Source organism: Temnothorax longispinosus, chromosome 9 (genome assembly GCF_030848805.1).
Source record: "Temnothorax longispinosus isolate EJ_2023e chromosome 9, Tlon_JGU_v1, whole genome shotgun sequence".
Taxonomy (NCBI): Eukaryota; Metazoa; Arthropoda; class Insecta; order Hymenoptera; family Formicidae; genus Temnothorax; species Temnothorax longispinosus.
The window spans coordinates 19301288-19323528 of NC_092366.1; the positions used below are offsets into that span (position 1 = coordinate 19301288).

General features: G+C 38.8%; 2 protein-coding genes and 1 pseudogene across 4 annotated transcripts in view; all 3 read right to left on the reverse strand.

The window, feature by feature from the left end:
- Window positions 1–8238: 8238 nt before the first annotated feature.
- LOC139818794 (exosome complex exonuclease RRP42-like) lies at window positions 8239–10368 on the reverse strand (annotated as a pseudogene).
- Window positions 10369–10653: 285 nt separating this feature from the next.
- LOC139818793 (uncharacterized) lies at window positions 10654–13837 on the reverse strand. 3 transcript variants are annotated; one of them, XM_071787700.1, is made up of 3 exons: window positions 13331–13837; window positions 12994–13143; window positions 10654–12829 (listed from the first exon to the last, which is right to left on the reverse strand). In XM_071787700.1, exon 3 carries the CDS (start codon window positions 12804–12806, stop codon window positions 11517–11519), a length of 1290 nt encoding a protein of 429 aa, XP_071643801.1. In that variant the 5' UTR covers window positions 12807–12829; window positions 12994–13143; window positions 13331–13837; the 3' UTR covers window positions 10654–11516. The 3 variants fall into 3 exon arrangements, with proteins under 3 accessions (XP_071643801.1, XP_071643800.1, XP_071643799.1); XM_071787699.1 differs by having other exon boundaries at window positions 10654–12904; XM_071787698.1 differs by having other exon boundaries at window positions 10654–13143.
- A 153-nt stretch (window positions 13838–13990) lies between these two features.
- The window catches only part of Ph4alphaefb (prolyl 4-hydroxylase subunit alpha-1), an 84847-nt gene continuing 76596 nt past the window's right edge, over window positions 13991–22241 (reverse strand). Inside the window, exons 3-10 of the mRNA XM_071787697.1 lie at window positions 19529–19851; window positions 18668–18838; window positions 18363–18535; window positions 17812–18078; window positions 17420–17644; window positions 17269–17334; window positions 17024–17189; window positions 13991–16940 (exon numbers count right to left, since the gene is read on the reverse strand). Coding sequence (XP_071643798.1) covers window positions 16846–16940; window positions 17024–17189; window positions 17269–17334; window positions 17420–17644; window positions 17812–18078; window positions 18363–18535; window positions 18668–18838; window positions 19529–19851 — 1486 coding nt within the window. The 3' untranslated portion in view covers window positions 13991–16845. The remainder of the gene's footprint in view (window positions 16941–17023; window positions 17190–17268; window positions 17335–17419; window positions 17645–17811; window positions 18079–18362; window positions 18536–18667; window positions 18839–19528; window positions 19852–22241) is intronic.

Consider the following 22241-nt stretch of genomic DNA (forward strand, 5'->3'; position numbering starts at 1 on the left):
TTTCAGTATTGTCAAATTATATTGCATCACGAAATTATATTATGTTGACGTTGCGCTTGTAATTTGTACAGTGCTATAGTGCTATTATTATACCTGTAACCATTGCAATGAGATTGATCGTAATAATTAACACTTAAATTCTCATTACTGTATTGTTTGTAATTGGTATTACTTTTAATGTACCATCGCATTCTGAATTATGTATATAATAATACTCATTCTCATATAATGTAAATGAAAGAATAAAATAATAAAGTGCCGATTTTTAAATTAAAATATGTCATCTCGTTCCTAATTATATTCTATTTTTTATAAAAATTCATACTTTTAGAATTTCAAACTTATAGGAAATCATGCACGGCTCTTGGAAATATTAAAAAAATCTTGAAACTTTTAATAGTGCAATTTCTCCCATCAGCCAGCACGCATGTTTAAGACTACGTGAAGACCTCTTTAAGATGACTTTTACGTGTGCTGTCTAGGCCTGGCCATCAAGTATATGTTCTCCTTTAATACTTGATCGATTTTTGAGAAAATTCTTGGAAAATAAGAAAATTATTAGAATAGACAGTATATAGCAAGTCGTCAAAATGCATTCTTTAGAGAAAAATTTTTAAATTTTGTTAATCTCAGCACAAGTGTATGCTGTTAGCTGTTATTAGTAGCATTTGAAGTCTCCTCTTTCGCGTTGGCTACCGTTTTGCGACAACATTCTAAAACTTTTTATGGAGTAATTTGCTTCGAGAGAGAAACATGCCTCGCATTAAAGAACACATAACAATGTTGAAATAAACGTATTTCTCGAGATTCGTACAGTCGTACAGTATTGTTTGTCGCATTCTCTCATTTCGGAGCTTCGACTCACCGAACGCCGAGCGACGGCATTCGACACTATTACCTCTTTCTCGTTGGCTAGCATTATGCAACAGCTTTCTAAAATTCTTTATCGTCTATAATTTTATTTGAAAGAGCATATGCTTTGTTTAAAAAGGATATATCAATGTAAATATAACGGCACTTTTTAACAATTGTTTAATTACGTACGCTGATGATTCAGGAAACTACGTTATTCTCGCCAATTACCACCTATATTCAGTAACGTTTCGAAACTTTTTATTTTCAAATCCTTGATAAGCGTAACATTTATTAGCACTAACCTTGTAATGTTAATATTTTCTTTGAATTTTGACTAACAATAAGTCCGATAATCATTACAGGATATTACATATTTCAAATAAATGAAAATGCAAATTGTTCGTATACAGTGATTTTCGCGACAGTGAATGAATAATATAAATTTACCTTATATTTTGACGAGAACATATTTATTCCATATAATTTAAGCCAAAATCGACTCGGATTTTGGTATACACAGTTCCAAAGTCGGCGCGCAACAAAAATACTTAACAATAATTCATAATTCATGAAATCAGCTTAAAAGAAAACATTAAAAACGAGAAAAAAGGCTAAAACGATTTTGTAGTGTTTTTCTATCAATTTTCTATCGCTTATGATTGCCGCGGCGCGAGATATATAACGACAAGTGTTTTATGAAAATAAAAAGTCGCTTGGCGCACGTTTCGTTAAGATCTGGCGCGCTTTCTCGTCTTAGTAATCGAAACTGTAAAATTGCCAGTATTAATAATGACTACGTCCAATAGGGCAGATTTCAAACTAACGAGTGCTTGTTGAATCGTCTTTCTATCGTTTGCGGTTGCCGACGAGATATAAGCGTTTAATAAAAATAATGAATGGCGAGGCGCACGATTCTTTTGGCCAGCTCGCGCTTTATTGCTTTAATAAAGTATATAATTGCGATTAATATAATTGAGTAATACCAATAGGGCAAAGTATAAAGTACAAAGTCTTTCTTTGATCATCTTTCTATCATTTACGGTTGCCGAGATATAAGCGTTTTATGAAAATCAGAAATCATTTGGCGCCCGATCTTTACGGCACGCGCGCGCTTTATTGCTTTAATAAACTAAAGTACATACGTGCGAGTAATATAATTAATTAATACCAATAGAACAAGGTATAAAATACAAAGTCTTTCTTTAATCATCTTTCTATTATTTACGGTAGCCGAGATATAAGCGTTTTATGAAAGTCAGAAAACATTTGGCGCCCGATTTTTACGGCCCGCGAGCGCGCGCTTTATCATGTTAAATAAACAGAAGGGCGTACGTGTTGGTAACAAAATCGAGATATTCCAATAGCGCAGAGTATAAATTAAACAGTCCTTTTTGAATCATCTCAATATCTTGGGTGGTTGCCCAGATATTTGCGATAAACGAAAGGGAAGACTTTTTTTTTTCGCGCCTAGCCAGCGACACATGGCCTTGACCTACTTTCGACGAACAGCTGTACATTATTGATTTTCTTTCTAAATGGCCTTGACCTAGATTGCCGAGTCCGCGAACGCCGGCGCGCGCCCCGTCTATCCGTAAAATTCCTCAGAAATCGCTCCTGTTACGCGGGAAGCATGATGAGCAAGGAAGTTGGTATTCCGGCAGCGCGCGCGGCACGCCTACCCCCACTTATTATCCACCGCCGTCGGAATGGCGCGCGGTACGGATCCCCAGTCCAGCCGACCACGACGGCCAATCAGAGCGCTGGCTGGTATGCACAGAAAAGGCAGTAAGCTCCCGCGCTCTGACCAATAGCGGCGTGAGTTCGCGGAGGCAATGTGGGGAGGCAACACCCTCGCTCAGAATACCTCCGTCAACCTCCTTGCCTAACATGCTAGCCTGATACTTTTGCCGATTTAAACGCGAGTTTTCGACGCTAAGAATCGCCATTTTCGCCTACTTAACCTCTTAATAAATAAAATATGTACTTTCAACCATTGTTATGATCTTTTGTGCATCTCTACGATACGTGATCAAATTCTTTTAATTGTTTAAATTTAACCTATAAACACTAAAATACGAAATTTCGTTTATTATTAGTATATTTATTAATTATATTTGTTTAAATTACAATTACGTGACGCTTATGCGGCACGTAAAACGCTTCAACTCATTTCCCACGGTGATCATGGCACCGTAGTAAATTGAAAAAACCCGTAATGCATGTGTTTTTCTAGGAACAGCAAGATATAACTTACATTACTTTGATAAAAAATTTCCAATTATTTAATAGAGATTAACAAGCTCATGAAACAAATTAGCGTTGTGTCAACGTATAATTTCTGAGACTCGTTTAGCATCGGGCGACGGCATTCGTATAGCTCCTTTTTCTCGTTGCCTAGCATTACGCAAAGGCATTTTATAACTCTTTATCGTTTAATCTTGCTTGAGAGAGCATACTTTGCATTAAAGGATACATAGCAGTGATAAGATGAATATATTTTTCGAGATTTCTTTATATCGTTTGTCACATTCTCGACGCTCTAACTTTCTCGCCGAGTGAACTATACAACGGCATTCGTAGCTCCTTTCCCTCGTTGGTTAGCATTATGCAACAACATTCTATAACCTTTTATCGTCTAATCTTGTTCGAGAGAGCATACTTCACATTAAAGGACAGATAACAATGATAAAACGAACGCATTTCTCGAGTTTTTTTAGTGTCATTTGTCGCATTTTTGGCGCTCCGACTTTCTCATTGAGCGAACTACAAGCTTCTTTCTCTCGTTGCCTAGCATTATGCAACAACATTCTATAATCTTTTATCGTTTAATCTTGTTCGAGAGAGCATGCCTCACATTAAAGGATAGATAACAATGATAAAATTAACGTATTTCTCGAGATTCCTCCTTTGTCGTTCGCATATACATATATTGCAGAGTTTTTTATCTTCCCGAACGTCGCCCGACGGCACCCTCCGCTACCTTTCCCTCGTTGGTTAGCATTATGCAACAACATTCTATAACCTTTTATCGTCTAATCTTGTTCGAGAGAGCATACTTCACATTAAAGGACAGATAACAATGATAAAACGAACGCATTTCTCGAGTTTTTTTAGTGTCATTTGTCGCATTTTCGGCGCTCCGACTTTCTCATTGAGCGAACTACAAGCTTCTTATTTCTCTCGTTGCTTAGCATTATGCAACAGCATTCTATAATAACTCTTTATCGTCTAATCTTGTTCGAGAGAGCATGCCTCACATTAAACATTAAAGGATACATGAAAATGATGAGATAAATGTATTTCTCAAGATTTGTTTTGTGTCGTTTGTAACATTTCGGACCGCGGCGTCTACCTTCCCACCGAGCGCGAGCGACGGCATTCGTAGCTTCTTTTTCTCGTTGGCTAGCATTATGCAGCAACAGCAACAGCATTCTATAACTCTTTTTCGTCTAATCTTGTTCGAGAGAGCATGTCTCACATTAAAGGATACATAACAATTATAAGATGAATGTATTTCTCGATATTTGTTTTGTGTCGTTTGTAACATTTCGGACCGTCTACCTTCCCACCGAGTGCGAGCGACGGCATTCATAGCTCCTTTTTCTCGTTGGCTAGCATTATATATGCAACAGCATTCTAAAACTCTTTATCGTTTAATATTGTTCGAGAGAGTATGCTTCGCATTAAAGGACACATAACGATATTAAAATAAACGTATTTCTCGAGATATTAAGTCGGTGTCGCGTATCCGAAGATCGGCGCTCTGAAATATATACAATACGCGACACCGACTATAAATCTCGAGAAATAAGTTTATTTAAATATTGTTATGTGTCCTTTAATGTGAAGCATACTCTCTCGAACAATATTAGACGATAAAGAGTTTTAGAATGCTGTTGCAAAATGCCAACAAGAAATGTGTAGCCACGAATACCGTCCGGCGGCTCTCGAAGCTCTGAAATGTTAAAATAAAATAAAAAGTCGCTTGGCGCACGTTTCGTTAAGATCTTGCGCACTTTCTTGTCATAGTACGTGAATGAAACTGTAAAATTGCCAGTATTAATAATGACTACGTCCAATAGGGCAGATTTCGAACTAACGAGTGATAGTTAAATCATCTTTCTATCGTTTGCGGTTGCCGAGATAAAAGCGTTTAAGGTAGCTGTCTCGTCAGGGCATGCAATGTATATCAGATAAAGTTTTCGATTTCGGTTTTTATATCAAATTATATGATCAGCTTTGCAGTCGATTTTTTCTGTGGCTCCTTACCGACTATTTACCCTAGAATTTGGTTGATATTAGACCCAGCTTTATACGCGATCAAAGATCCATAACTTTGATCGCATATAAAGCTAAGTCTAATCAACCGAATTTAAAAGAATTATATATGAAATAGGGGTAGAAAAGACTGAAAAATATAATACAATTAGAAATAGATAGATATCTCCAAATTTGCGGAAGTTAATATGTTCAGAGTGTTCTAAAATGTCAAAATATTGCATTAAAATCGCATGTCCGTACGTATATATGTGTATGTGCAGATTTGATGTCCGTGTTTGCTCTAACTTCCGCAAATTTGAAGATATCTATCTATTTCTAATTTTATTATATTTCTCAGTCTTTTCTACCCCTATTTCATATATAATTTTTTAAGATTTGGTTGATTAGACCCAGCTTTATACGCGATCAAAGATCCATAATTTTGATCGCATATAAAGCTAAGCATATAAATCGCATATAAGCTATTTCTATTCGTGTTTTTGTTTCTAACGTGGAGATTTTCGGATGACCACCGCGCCAATGCAAATTATATATAAAGGAAAGTCCCCTATATATATTTTGAGACAGGATCCTAAGTTTTATACTTGGAATATTGGTGGCGACATCGGTAGATAGTAGAAGGCGGTTTATGAAAGTCAGAAATCATTTGGCGCTCGATTTTTACGGCACGCGCGCGCTTTATCATGTTAAATAAACGGAAGGACGTAACAAAGTTAGTAACAAAATCGAGATATTTCAATAGCGCAGAGTATAAACTAAACAGTCCTTTTCGAATCATCTCTATATCTTGGGTGGTAGCCCATAGATACTTGCGATAAACGATAAGGAAAACTTTCTCGCGCCAAGCCAGCGACCCATGGTCTTGACCTACTTTCGACGAGCAGCTGTACATTATTGATTTTCTTTCTAAATGGCCTTGACCTAGATCGCCGAGTCCGGACGCCGATGCCGGCGCGCGGCGTGCACGACAACGCATTAAAGAAATTTCGTGAAATACGTTTATTTTAACATCGCTACGTACCCTTTAATGCGAATCATGCTATCTCGAACAAAATTAGACGCTAAAGAGTTCGTCGCATTTCGGAGTTTTTCTTTTTCTCCAACTACCGCCCGATATCATTCAGCGTTATTTCTTTCTCGTTCGCTAACATTATGCAACAGCTTTCTAAAATTTTTTATCGTCTATAATTTTATTTGAAAGAGAACATGCTTTGTCTGAAGAGGATATATCAATGTAAATATAACGGCACTTTTTAACAATTGTTTAATTCCGTACGCTGATGATTTAGGAAACTCCGTTCTTCTCGCCAGTTACCTTTATTCAGTAACGTTTCGAAATTTTTTATTCTTAAATTGTTGATAAGTGTGTCATTTATTAGCACTAACATTGTATATAATGTTAATATTTTCTTTGTATTTTTATTAATCGTAAGTTCGATGAAATCACTAACAGGGTATAACATATTTCAAATAAATAAAAATGCATATTGTTCATATACCGACAAAATTGATTAATTGGGCGAAAGTTGTCTCGCTTATAAAATAGTATTTGTAATATTTAATTTGTATTTATTAATTAATAAAACAGATTGTATGTTAAAATATTTAAAGAACACTTTGTTGTTTGAAGAAAACATGTTCATACATTACAGTTGATCCCAATTTGTTATATGTATTGCTAGTCTTGCAAAATATGTTGCTATATTTTACGTGCGCGTGAATTCTACATATGTGCATATCGCTGTGCACTTGTGTCTTTTAATAAGCAAGGGTTATTATTAAATACATTAGTAATTTTATAGTAAACAATACAATATATTAATATTAAATTATTATTAAGTAATAGCGAGAAATATATTACTATATGTATTCGTCGAGACGCTTGAAAGATCATAAAAATTATGAAAAAATTTTTGAGTTGTGAGAAAAGCGAGAATCGCGAGTTTGGAGTCGTCTGTAATTCCTCAGAAATCGCTCCTGTTACGCGGGAAGCATGAAGAGCAAGGAAGTTGTAGGAGGTATTCTAACAGCGCGTAGCGGCAAAACGAGTTTGCAGTCGTTTGTAATTCCTCAGAAATCGCTCCTGTTACGCGGGAAGCATGATGAGCAAGGAAGTTGCAGGAGATATTCCGGCAGCGCGCGCGGCACGCCTACCCCCACTTATTACCCACTGCCGTCGGAATGGCGGCAATGGCGCGCGGCCCGGATGCCCCTCCCACGGCCAATCAGAGCGCTGGCGGGTATGCTTAGAGGGGTCAGAGGCTCCCGCGCTCTGACCAATAGCGGCGTGAGTTCGCGGAGGCAATGTGGGGAGGCAACACCCTCGCTCAGAATACCTCCGTCAACCTCCTTGCCTAACATGCTAGCCTGATACTTTTGCCGATTTAAACGCGAGTTTTCGACGCTAAGAATCGCCATTTTCGCCTAACTTTTTAATAGAATACGTACTTTTAACAATTTTTATTATGTTTCGTGCATCTCACGCGTAATCAAATCTAGCTTTTTCTCTAATTATAAACCGACATTAAAATACACATTTTGTTGAATTATTGTTCTTTTTATTAATTATATTCGTTTTAATTCCAAATAATTCCCGCGATAAAACTTACGTAAGCAAAGTAAGATAATCCATAACGCACATTTTTCTCGAAATTGTATCTTACAATACAAAATAACATTATAATGCAAATAACTTGTTAGCTAATTTATTTGTTTAATTAATACGCAATTATTGACTAATAAAAGCATCATATTAATGTATACATATTTTTCGAAAATCGTTCAGTACCGCGCATTAGAATTCAGAGCTTCTTATTTTCGTTATATAGCATTTTGCAAGTGTATAAAATCGTTTATCGTTTAATTCTTAGAAAAAAATATCGTGCATTAAAATATAGATATACATACATATGTACATGTATATTGTATTAAATTAATTTTTATTTCAAGATTTGATTAAAATTTCGTCCGGTAAAAACAGATCAATTTGTAGAGGCCGCCCACTACCACCGCCAACTTTAATTGACAGTCCTCTTTTCTTTAGATGTATACTTTTCTATTATTTACTATTTTATTGCTATGGAATTTACAATATATAACATATAGCATGTACAATTTCTTTATTACAATTTAAAATTATACAATTTGTTTTACATCAAAAAGTAGCGTTAGACCACACTGCCCCCCCTAAAAATAACACAGTTGCACCGTAACATTAGCAGTTATATAAATAACACGAGAAATACTGCGCAACTTAACAAGTCCACAATTAAGAATATAAAAATATATATATTTGTATCTTCTGAAGTCCATAACAACGTCCACGCGCGCGTTATTATCTAAGAAAGCCAAATATAGGTTTCGTTTGGCCGAGCTTATTTTCCTCCTCCAATCCTTTCACAAGTGTTTCGTTTAGCTTGAGACCGATATCCTTTCCAACCTGTAAAATCGAAAATCCAAATTCAAAGGCAAATCCTGAATAGTTGGCCTTCAACCACAGCGTGTAATAATCAGTATATACAGGGACTGTTATATCACCTGCAACATCTTAATCAAGGTACTAGGCAGCAAGCTACCGTATCCCAGCTTGACCACGGATGTCACCTTGCCGTTTGGCATCACGGACATGAGGATACTAGCCGCACTGTAAGATTCTTCTTCCAACGTTGGATCTATCACGAAATTGTCTCCAATCTGTTAGAAAAAAGATATTTTTTTAGCGTAGCAATTAACATTTTTATTAATTTAACACTGAATCTTAATTGCCGAAAATGTACAAAGTAATTAATAAAAAGTTACAAAAATAAGTTATAAAAAAATAAGTTACAAAAATCGTATCTTTTTTTTATAGAAAACGTAATCGGCTACCATATCAACTCATTTATTTTACAATAATGATTAAAGATTATTGCATACCTTGCATACTGTTACTACCAACGGATAATTCGTGACATCCAGTTTGATACAGTCGTAAGGATCGTCCGACACCTGAATATCCGACTCGCCACCGTCGAACATTGCTGTGATCACCCTCAGAATTTCAGTATTGTACAACGGCGCCTTCACCGCAGCACCCACAGCGTCGAATAGATTTCCGCCGCATTGAAGGATCTGGAAAGGTGAAGGAGCAATGAAGCAGACTTCTAAGCGCGGTCGTATCCAGTCGTATCGTCCGATAGTACTTACCAAGATATCCACGTACATTTTCCAATACTTCTTATAAGGTATTATACACAGCTGTTTCAAATCGAAGACATCTGGCGTCTGATAAGCCATGGAAAGGACGTTACTTATCTCGGTCGCCAAATCGTCCCTGCCTTTGCCTTCGAATGCCAGTGTAGCGTTAGCGGAGCTGGAAAAGACAATCAAAAGTAAGTCACTCAACGTTAATCGAGAATCCGAGCCTAAGATGCATACGTACCAGTCTACGAAAAAGTCTAATTTGCCCTCATTTGGTCTTTTGGTATACGGCGTATGGCTATGGCGTGTCGATCTCCAGTTTCACGCCGACCAATACATCCGTGATGTTGCCTATGCGTAATCTTGCTGATCCATGCGAGTGCTTCATCAACCTGGTTTCGACCTCAATAGAACGATGCTGATACCTCTGGATCGACCGTCATTTCTTAGATCGAGCTGAAATTAACAAATTAATTGTTACAATGTATAAGATACTCAATAAGTAAAATGTTAGCAATATGCTGGTAGATTCGAGCAGAACAGATTGACAATACAACTACATTAAGCTTATATTCTGCCAGAAACCATTTATCATTTTGTAATCATTTAACCCTTTCGAGACTCCAGATACACATATATATGTACCATCAAGTTTAAATTCAGGACTATAAAGTTTAAAACAAAAATAAAAAACTTTTTTAATTTAAATTTTGTAAATATCCTTTTTATACATGTCTAATGGTTCATATAAGTACGAAAAAATACTAATGCATATAAAATACTGTGCATATAAAAACACAAAAATCGGCAAGCAATGCACGTGTTGTTGTTGTTGACGGATATACTCACGTCGACTCCATAAATAATAAACGTCTTCCCGCCCAAACTCAAGGGAGTCTCGGCCATCTCGCAGAAACCGACTTTCTCGATATAACGTCTATTCTAACTCGGGAAACACGAACACGAAACACGATCATGAATGTCGAGTACTTGTTATGTTTATACTGCTGTAACAGGGCAACGTAACCTCACTTTTAGGGAAACTCACATCAGCGTGAGTCGATTCTCGCAATCGCAGCGACAACGAACGACCGCGTTTGGTCCGTTCATTTCGAATTATATAATTCGATGTGCCCAATTAAATATTTATCTTTAAATATTTAATTCTTATCTATCTAAAAATCTTTCTCTAGGCAGAAAATTAATAATTCTATTCGTATTAATAAAATGATATTAATCGACAAATTAATCGCGGATTTAACTTAATTAATAAAAAAATACCTGAGGGATATATAGGACACGTTAATTATCAATTACAGTGATTATAATATAAGGACAATTTATTACTAATGACATTTTTTAACATCGTGTTTCTCATTTTAGTGACATTTAACGATGTAAATTAAATAATAACTATACAAGGAAGATATCGCGTTTTTGAGATTATATTATATTAGGGAACTTGTCGAAATCGTTTACGTAGAATTGTTTGCCCTCCGTTTTGTATAAGGCATTCAGGTCCTTGTTGTCAGGATACATTTTTTGTTTCGACACCGTGATGTAATATTAATAATCTCGTTAAAAAATACATGCTTCTCGAAACGATACTCATACGTAAAGAAGGATAGGAAGCCAGGACCACACACTCAATCTCTGCCATTATTTACGATCAAAGACTGTCACAAGAAGCTGTCGGCCTTTCACACATGTGATATCAGAAAATATCGAAACAGAAATAATTATTACCATCATAGATGCTTGATACATATTTATTACAAAGATATAAATTTTATTATAAAAATTATCGAAAAGGTTTGTCTTCATTACAAACAGAACTAAAAACTATTGTAATAATATTTCACGTTACCACATCCACTCCTGTTATATTTATAATCCATTTATATGCTGTACTATATAAGATATAAGATAATCAATTCAACAAGTAAATAATGGCTTCTTGAATTATAAATATAAGTAGACATTCCGGAATGTCGGATTTCAATCTTTTGCAGTTTATTTCGTGATAACGCGTTGCGATTCGCGGTTATAGTTCATACAGTTATCTCTGTGTCCCTTCCGTTGCATTTTTTAAACGTAAAATTCCATTTAACTCATATTCTTTCATTTCGCACGCGCAACGTTTTTTTCGGCATGAAACACAGCCTTCAGTTTGTATCGGTAACTTAAATTACGCATATCATTTACGAACAAAGACTTCGGTAAATAACTAAATACTGATTAACGTAGTTTACGCACCCAAAGCCTCTTTGCGGTGTACAATCGGCAAATGGGTTTTTTCCCTTATACAGATAATCTACCTCCTTACCCAGGATTGTGTTTATTTTGTTTATCTGCTCCTGAAAACATTGTAGCACAGTAAACGTTAAGACGAACGGACAATTCTGTTTCGCTAACGCTTGTATGGATGGCGCCGATATATCCTTATTAAAGACAAGATCCTCATAATCCTTATCTTTCTCATCAATAGTCACAGAAAATCCAAAAATCAAGTTCGGTTTTTTGAATGACGAACTGCGCACATATTTCTCGTATGACACATCGTGGTACTCAAAAAACAAATATTTGTTTTCCCCAAGAAAGTCATCAGTGCGTAACGGATCGAATTTATGTTTTAAGCCCGGCCCTATCATTACAATCTTTATTGATATCAGTCTCTTCATTAACATCTGAAAAAATTTCCACTTCCGTACCAAAGCTTTGTCGATGCACGTTGCACCTACAATATGAATGACTAAAAATGTGCCTTTTAAATCATAGTTTAACAATTTCACAGCATAAAACAGCGTCAAGGGACACGTCAGATCTCTTGAGAGTTCGCCCACCCTGACATCGTACAACATCTGCGAGTCAGTCTGAATATTCCAACGAGCCTCTATAAAGTCTCTCATGTTCTGAAATGTACTAGTGCAGGAAGTATCTTCCCGCACGACAGGAATATCCGGAAGTCCGTTTCCCTTTCCTATCTCATTTAAATCTATGAAAAGACGTAGTTGCAGGGGAGCGCAGATGCCCCAGTGGTCAGGGTTGTTTTTGTGAATTTGACAAAAGCTGGCAGCACACTTCTGACAACTCTCCAACGACTCCCGTTCGTGGCAAACTAGGCACTCTTTTGGAAAATAGATCATCTCCTTCTCATCCACATGCAGGCGACGTCCCAGCCTGGACGACACTAGCTGCGCGAAGAACATCTTCTTTTTGGCCCATTCCTCTGCAGTTTCACCGCGATAATCCATCCTGTAGTCTCGCGGCATGTCCCAAACAAGGGACAAAGCATGTATGGCTTTGCACAAAGGTTTGTGCTGCTCCAAGTGCTGCTTCTGATGTTCTTTACCACAATAGGAGATCATCCTGCAGTCACCGCACCTCTTTAAAAGAACGCCGTCGCCAAACCGTTTGCAAACGTGACACATCGTCGCGTAGAAAAACTTGGTATAGTCGTTATTAATTCGATTTCTTGCTTTCGATTCCATGACTTCTGCCTATACACAGTCTCCTTATATTAAAGTCTCCTTCAGTGTAAAGGACAAATATAGTGTTTGGAATGTTGTGCGTTCACCCGGTGATTTATCTTGCACCCGTAAGATATGAGCGTTAAGCAAAATATGACAAAATTGGTAGAATATAATTATCATTTCATGCGATGAATAGGAAGGATACTGTTTTTGCTAGTTTATCAAATAGAGGATTCCGTGTGCACTCCGCGTACATCCACGACCGCTTGCTTCGTGATGCGATAGTACTCAAACACCATGCAAGTTTTTCTAGGCCGTTACCAGCTTAGCTCTGCTATCTGCGTGAGGCTGAAGCCTGTAACAAATAAACGTAGTCGTTAGATAAAATCTCGAGTGCTTTTCGAATCGCAAAATCTGTAAATATGCTCTTATCTTGTAAATATATATGCTGTAATCTGACCTATGTTCCTAATCTGTGATAAACGGGCTTTTGTCGAAACCTATTTTATACAAAATCAGTTATTGAATTTTGTTAATCTTACCACATATATATATATGAAATTGTTGATAACGTTAATAATCTCGTTGGAATACACGCTCCGCGAAACGATACTTCCTCACGTAAAGAACGGCAGGAAACTGTTATCCCACCACAGGTGCTAACAGAACAGCTACTCGACCTCTGTCATTGTTTTGATCGTCGACTGTCGCAAGCATCCGTGAATCTGTCACGCGTCGAAATGCGTGGTTTCTCTCTGCCCGTTACCATATAAATAAGATACGCAATACACACGTCAATTCGAATACTGTATATTATTGATCTGCAAATTTACTAAAATTAATAAGATCGTATAAAGCTGATCAACGAAAAAAACAATTTATTATAAATAATTATTGTTGTCACTTATTGTTAGCGAAACCTCTAGCAAAACCATCAGTTATTCTCCAATAATTAACACATGTCACTATTTGTCAAACATTTTATATACATATTATAGAAATAATGAATGTAATGTTTACAGTTTACACATAAAAAAATGAAATGAAAAATGAGGAATGTGCTTTTTTACAATAGAATTTTTCGGAATTTAAATTTACGAATGTTTATTATAACTGACACTAGAGTCTCCCCATTTTTAACGTACTCGTCAATTGATACACGATTTGAGAACGATGAATTACAAATAACGACACGTGCTTCGTTAGGATTTCAGCAGCGTTTCTGTGATGCATTTCATTTTATTTATTTTCTTCGTTTTTCAACAAAAGGATGATGATCACAATTAGATAGATATCAGTCGCTCATACTTAACGAGGCGATCGGAACTGTCTCGTTCTTGCATTCCTCATCGTCATTAATTTTAATTCATTCTCCGCTCATTCTTTATAATCATTTCATATTAAATGACGTAAGTGACACAATATTGCGCGAGGTGATATATACAAAATTATTGGTAGAAAATTTATGATTTTTTCTAAAAGTATAGCAAGTAACTGCGCGCGGTGTAGTGATCGTCAAAACATAATTTCGTTCAAAGGCTACTTTTTCGATCAAGACTTACTTCCTAACTCAAGTTCAACTCCGACAAAAATGCGTTTGTCCTTAAAACCGAGTTTTTACAGCGATAATTCAAATAATGTATCTAACATGAAGAAATTGGACTTGGAATTATACAGAGCGCAAAAATAGCTAGAAAGTAATATAATTCACAATATGTGCAAAGATTGCGATGTATAAAGTCGTAATCTCTATATTATTGTATATATAAATAATTATATAGCATTGATAAAATAATCAGGCTGATTAGCAGTAAATATTAGATCAGGGTAAATATATCCGAATAAATCGATCGTTGCTAAGAGAGCATATCGTTAAAAAAATTAAAAATTAGAAAATTAAGAAAAGTGACATATACCATATAAGCTGTTTTAACGTAAACATAAATTCTGAAGCGCCATATGATTCTAGAGATGAGTATAGTAAATGTGATCCTAACACGAGTTATAATATAGGGCTACCGTCATGGAATTTTCAGCAAACTTAAACGATAGATAGATTTTATCGAAATACGGTATGATTTTTAAGTGACATATACGCGCGGTAGTTGTGCCGGATCGATTGATATAGACAATTTTCGCGCACGTTCGTCGTTGGAATCTCGATTGGAAGTAATATTTCGTATATTCACGTTGGTGCTAGCTGGTGCTAAATATTAACAATCGATTTGGGATACTCGGAACCACAAACTTGAACCGTCTATAATACCGTAGAGCAGCGGTTCCCAAATTTTCTACACGAATAAAACACATACATATAAACGTTGTAATGTTTAGTAACGCAGCACAAATCACAGTGTTGTGGCACAAATGTTAATTTTTAAAATAAGTAGTAAAAAGTAAGTAATCTGAGCTACATTATTCCATTATTTTTAAAAAGAAAACTTAAATCCAACAATTATGTAATTTTCCAGAATCATTTCTTAATTAGACTCGTTCTTTCGTTAATTTTTGCGCTGTATGTGAAAAACATACAAGTATGCCTCTTCCTATCTTTATCATGATATATTTCGTTATAATAATCCCAATCTTTCTTTTATTATTTAAAATAAAATCAACTATAATTTGAGCACCGCTACAATAGGATGATCTTGAATACGACGTGCGAAAGGTTATCCTCGCACCATATATACTTATACTACATCGCCGTCAAGAAGTGCAGTGTCGTCATCGGACAGCGTCGTCCACCTTTATACAAACGATTCGTATACAGCCTGATCGGAAGGATCGGATGATACAGGATCGGCGTGCCATCCGCTATTTACAGCCGATGAAAGCGATCCGTCGCTACAGGAGATTCTCGGTCTTGGAGCATCTCAGCGGAAGTACCTCGTTATAGCTCAATAACGTCGGGGTTGAGATACGGCTTCGTGAATCACGTTAACGATCACGCTCGAATTACAATTAATCTACGGGCTAATGATTACATCGCGCTCTTCGCTTCTCTACATCGCACTATACTATAAACTACGATAAGGGGAGACTGGCCAGAACGTGCGCAATTTATTATTGCTTTGGCTATGATGCATAGTGTAATATCTTATTAGCGTATCGGTAATCTTTCGTATAAACAATTAACGTTACGCGTTAGCGAACGGCGGAGCGATACCTCGTTCTCACCGCGGATAGTCCGTTTAAACGGCGAAAACTCCGCATGCAACAAACCGATCCGGTTGTATGCGGTATTTCTGTTTTTCTCTCCTCCCCTCTTTCGTTTATTTCGTTCAAGTGAGAGTTGCTGAGATCTTTCTTTCATTTTTCCGCTTTACGCACTTACGTCCGTTTATTTCGTCTCACGCATTTAATTCCAAATAACTATTCTACGTTACATTCGCCGTAGACGTAAACTGCAAAACGACGAACTGCAGGCAACGCTGAATCGGACTACAAATAGAACGCATGCAGATCCGTGCCGTAAACAGTAACTTTGTTGCATCGCAATTGCCGCAATTCGCGCACAGCGGCAATCTCTGCTTTACGGGATTTTCGTTTCAAAGGAAAAAGCGTACGGGAAACAATGCAGTCGATTAATCTCGCTCGGATAGTCTCTGTTGCTTCGTACCGGTTTTCGCCTGCAGCCGGATATCTCGAAGATTAAGGAAACATTAATCGCACGCGCGCGCGCTTACGTTGTCGTAATGCGAGGGATCGTGTTCCACAGTAAACCAACAAGAAAGATCATCATACAGAACTGCGGCACGAATGTTAAATTATGCGAATTGTGGGCGCCAGTGACGTTCTTTCTCGTAAACGCGAGCAGCGTTCTCGCAGCTTGTTTATCTACGCTAAATTGCACTGTCGCTTTTTGCACGCGGGCCGAAATGTCCTTACTCGTTCTTAAACGACAATTCGTACCGCGAGCTTCCTTACGGAGTCGTCGTTTCGAGATTAAAATGTCTCTTTATTCAGAGCAGGAATTTTCAAGTATTTCGTAGTACTTCTTTTATCTTATTTATCGCGTCCCTTCTATTTCTTCTGTCACAGTCGAGGAACGCTCTCTTCAGTGCCTAACGTCCACCTCATCCGTCGCCTGATTCTCCAATGTGCAAGGTCTATGAAATTCTTGACCTCTTTCGTGCAACCATTTGTTTGCCACTGAAAAAATAAATTGTAATATAATATTTGCGTAATAAAATATTAAACTTTAGAAGCAAGGAACGCTTCAACAATTAACATACCCCACTTTGATCCTGTAAGTACCGGGCAAGCCGCGTGTCTGGTTTTAAAATCTCCCTCGCCGTTAGGCTTCAAATTATGCCAAAATGCCGCACTACCCTTCTTCGGCCAAAGCGATATGTTGATGGCGGTGAATACGGTACCGCCTCCTTGCTCGACATCACTCATCTGTAGACAACGGAGACAATTGTAACATCATCATTCCGAGCTGTCAGCGCGCAACAAACCGTACAAAATTAGAGCTTACGTAGTATAGAACCGTTGCGATTCTGTTGCCAGTACCGAGGCTTTTGAACGCATTCGTTTCTTCTTTCTGTAAAATGAAATGAATTAACGTCACGCGGCAAATAGTTGCGCGCAGGAGAGAACTCCCCGATTGCTCCTTATGGTCAATTTACCCTTGCAAAGTCGAAATGTGGCTCGTAGTGACCGCCAATGCCGTAATTGACAACCTGAAGTTCCTCGGCCGTCTCCACGGACAGACTCGTCATGTGCTCGACGCGTTTACTCACTGCCGCTACGTGCTTATGCTCGTGTTCCTGGAGCCACGCGCTCTTGCTGATTCTGTAATTCGCTATCTCTAAGGCACCAGTCTTGTAATTCTGCACCGTAGCGCGCTTAAACTGCAACACGTAATTGCCATTAACTCCAGGAATTCCTGCAATTTCACGGCGCGCGGAAACGCGCGGCGTACACTGTGCACCGTATACACGGCGCGGGCGACGTCTCAGAAAAGCCGCGCCGCGTTTGTTTCAACGGGCAATAATTTCCGATAAACGCGACTATTTACCCTAGGTTGAGCCATCCGCTTGATCGTCTCGATTTCCTCGTCGTAGATCACGTTGTGATAAACAACTATCCTCGGATCCAGATACGCCTCCTCCTCCTTAAATGGCGCGATCTTCAGGAAGGGAATTCCACGGTCGACGTAACGGCATTTGAGATTCTTCTCTACTTCCGACGGAATAGATACTTCGCCGCGACAAAGCATCTCGTACCTCTCTCTCTCCGTCATTTCCTCCCACGTTTTCACCCTTTCCTCGGCGACAGTGAAGTTCTGCAAGCGCGATAACGAACTTTATAGACGCTCGCGGAAAACTCAAATTGTTCTCCAGGATTTCGCATCGTTGAAAATAATGGCCGACAAAAAGTTCTCCATTATTTGACGGTATCTTTCGCGCTGATAACGAGATAAATAGATAAATGCTATAGCAAATTAATTTGTTATAGCAAATCCAATAATTTTTCAAAATGTAGGTTTCCGTGACTTTTATTTAAATTGCATTTCCGCAACAGCCTCTTAATGAAACTGATTACGATCGCGACTGATTTCGGCTTTACCTGTTCAGGTATCGCTGTATCATCCTTCCCATCCTCCCCCCGCTTCTTTTTCGACTGACTCGCCTTGCTTTGGATCTCCTTTTGGTAATACGCACGGTTTCCCAACGCTCTCTCGTGTGTCGGCACCAATTCGAGCAGCTCGTTCGTCATGCTCAAAGCACGGGCGACGTTACCTGACCGGAGATAAAAACGGAATAACATATTTGAAACATATGCTACCAGAAGAAAAGAGCAGACTTTCTTTCCTTGGAAATTTTCTCGCGCTCTTCGCGTGTACGACATGCATAATATAATTTACTTGGAACCTTGCATGTACGTTGAAAACGCCAAGTATTCCAGGATATCGGGCTTGGAGGTGGTGGTGGTGGCGTTCTGCTCCTCTTGCAGACGGTCCATAGCTTCCTGCATCCACAGCACCGTGTGATAGTAGTCGCGATTGTGATAAGATTGTCGGCCCAGTTCGAAGCAGTCGCTCGCTGAAACGTGGAATTATCGCACGTGACGGAAGTGAAAAATAAAATAGAAAGGTAAGATATAGACGCGTATATATCCGGTATTTCATTGAACATTCTTTTTTCACGAGGCAATCTGAATCGCGTTCTATGGAATTTCTTTCTATTCGGCTCGCAGTAGAAAGCACGCGATAGCGCGGGCATGGCATACTGATAGCGGAAAGTTAGTTCGTTAATTAATTTTCCTCTTGCGAACCACAAAGCGCACTCTTCGTCTCTCTCTCTCTCTCTCTCTCTCTCTCTCTCTCTGCACCGCGAAATTCCCCGGTTTCTGCCTTATACATGATCTTTTTCATTCAAATAATTTGAAAAACGAGCGGCACATTGTACAATTTATTCTTATGCGAGTGACTCTTTGTGCAGCGAACCTATACTCTCCTCACGTCAGATTTGACGTTACATATTAGGGAAAACGCAGCCTTTCGCAACAGTTTCGTGAACGTTCATAGAAATTTTAATTAAATTTTCGAGAGAAAAAGGAACCGGGCGGAGAGGAACATCTTCGTGTTACACACTAATTAAATAATTTCTTCGATACAGATTGAGATTTACTTTTGATTAAAAGGATCGTTTGACGTGTAAGCAGGATTCCGGGATACCTATATAACATAAATTGAGCCATACAGTTTATACGAAGAGAGATGTTATACGTACCGGTCAATCCGGTACTGTATTGCACGCCATTCAGGACACCCCTCGCAACTTGCGCGGTTTCGAGCTTGTACGTGTCTTGCAGCCTCATCAAAGCGACTGCGGCTCCATTCAGGTCCTCGTCGGTCGGGAATTTTAGATCGCTCCTGGAATTCGTGATGTTTGCGACGAAAGACTTGCCGACGTCCTCGGTTATCAGCTCCTCGACCTTTTTCCAGTCGGTGGTTAGCCGTTTCACTAGCAGATAAGCATTTATAGGGTTCGATAGATACTGTTGGATGTTTCTGGATGCCTCCTCGTGCTCCCTCGCGTAGCCCTCCACGTTTCTGAAAGGAAAAATTTTCCGATCAGCTGGAAAAGGGTTACGGGAAAAAAAACTAAACAGTAAACTAATCCTTTCGCCGCTCACTTCGTTTAAATTCAATTTAGAAAACAGCTCGCTACTAGACGGAAACGCAGTAAAACATGTAAAATTGTTAATCTGACTACCTGCTGTCGTTCATAGCTGCGGAGATTAAATTTAGATTCAGTCGAATAGATCTCGCGTGAGATTTAATGGCACGGTGTAATTTATTAGGCAGTGTTTGAAAGCTTCCTTCCTAGATTATTCAACCGATCTCTCCTTGTACAATTCGCGTAATATTAGTGTTACGACGTGCAAATTTCAAGTAAATCAGTCTCTAAACAGAGTGGAATCCACGGACAGAAATTCTGTGGTATGCCCTCGCATTCGCAGCGGGCTTTGTCGCATGCTCTGTGATGACTTGGATTAATTCACCCTGCAGCAATCATTGTAGCAATTTTTTTCCAAACCAACGTGCTTATTTCGTCTGATCTTTCTCGTTCCCCAATTTCGTCTTACAATTAGATATGAATTTGAAGGCTTTTGATGCATCTCGACGTTTTTATCAGGTTGAAGTAAAAAATTTAATTTAAAACTGATTAAAAAATCCGCAAATGACATTTTATACGCGATCGATTGGACGGAACAAAAATAGGATCGACACAACGGAGATGAGACGATGAAATCGATTTACGCTTGAGACAAAAAGCTTAAGATTTATTCCATCGCTGAATCGGTCAGATAAAAAAATTATCATTCCGTTCTCTAATTAATATAACGATATCCGCACAATCATTAAGTAATTCAAAATTGCGCGAATAAGAGGAGAAAGAGAGAGAGAGGGGGGGAGGGAAGAGAGGCGACAATAACTTTTCTTATCAGCGGGAAAAGGGAGTGAGGTGGAACATTTCAACATTCCGTTCCGTCTCCAATTGCAATCGGGGGGTGATTCTATCACGATATCAACCCCGCGGCGAACGACAGGGACGTTTCCGACACCTGGCAACGCCATTGTCCTCGACGATGTCGCCCAACGACGCGACGCGGCGGGACGTCCTCTTGAGAGGAGGAGAAAGAGACGACTTATCTCGCGTCGCGAATCTCTGAAATAGACGTTCCTGTCGATTCGTCCTCGCGTTTAATGTATAGCCGAGACGCGGAAGACTTTTTCGAGCTAAAAACTCAACTAGAGGGTCTCTGTCTAACCGAGACATCTCTAGCGTCGAAGAAGAAGTCGTGACAGAAATGCATCACCGCAGGAAAAGACATAAGTCAAGCCTCTCACGAACAAGTTGGGGAAACTAATGATTCTCTCTCTCTCTTTCTTTTCCCTTATAGAGATATATCAAATTGAAAGAGACATATTCAGACTGCATCCTTTGTAATAATTCTCTCTAAACGTATTCTCTTTGTAAATTAACGAGTGAGAATAAGTATGTATATCATCCGTGGAATAACATGTGCTGCTCCGTGGAGGAATTTAACTCATAATCGGTAGATTCTAAGTTCGATCCCGACTCTCACCCCATCCACAATTTCCTTCGTGAGAATTATCTCGACGTGGAGGGGTTCAGCTATCAAGGGATTAAGATTCTCACTCGCGTGCAATTATGTTTCGTCGACGAGAAACCGCGTCGTGGGATGATTGTCACAGATGATTCGAGTCTGGCCCTTCTTTCCGAGATATAGCCCTATTTCCCTTCTAATTCTTTCGTAATACTCGTAATTCTGCTGAACAGCAAAATTCGGTGTAAATTCGAACGATCACTTATTCAATCCACACGACAGGTCGATCGTTAGCGGAGATGTCTGAACGATAGGAGTCACATAAATTACGAGACTAAACGTGACAGGTGCGCGTGACTTGGAACGCGCTTCTCTTTTTCTCTCTATTTTTATGTCATCTCCGCGACGTACGCCTCACACATGACATTCGCAGCTGCCGCGAATTGCGCGATCGGGCAGTATTCGCTTCGCGTCCGAGCACCAATTGGTTTGGTACTCGTTTATGGTCCGAATAACGGAATAAATCCGGGCCGTCAACATCCGAATACGTTGCGTCGGTGCCGCGCCGCGCCGCGCTGATGGATCTTAATCCGCTCCATCCCCCGGGGCGGAGTGCACGTGCACACCCGTGCATTATTTATCATCGCTTAAGTGCATCGCGGTGAATCGGCGCGACAAATATAATTAATGAGTACGTACGAGTACACGGAACGTACCAACATACTGTCGAAAGTGCAACGTTCTCTCTCGAGGACCGCAATAATTTTTCATTAAGACTCCGTTCCCTCTCGGCGCTAATTGAATTTAAACGAAACGGACTCCGCAATATATCTTGCGCTTTGATAAACTGTCGAGACAACGTAAACG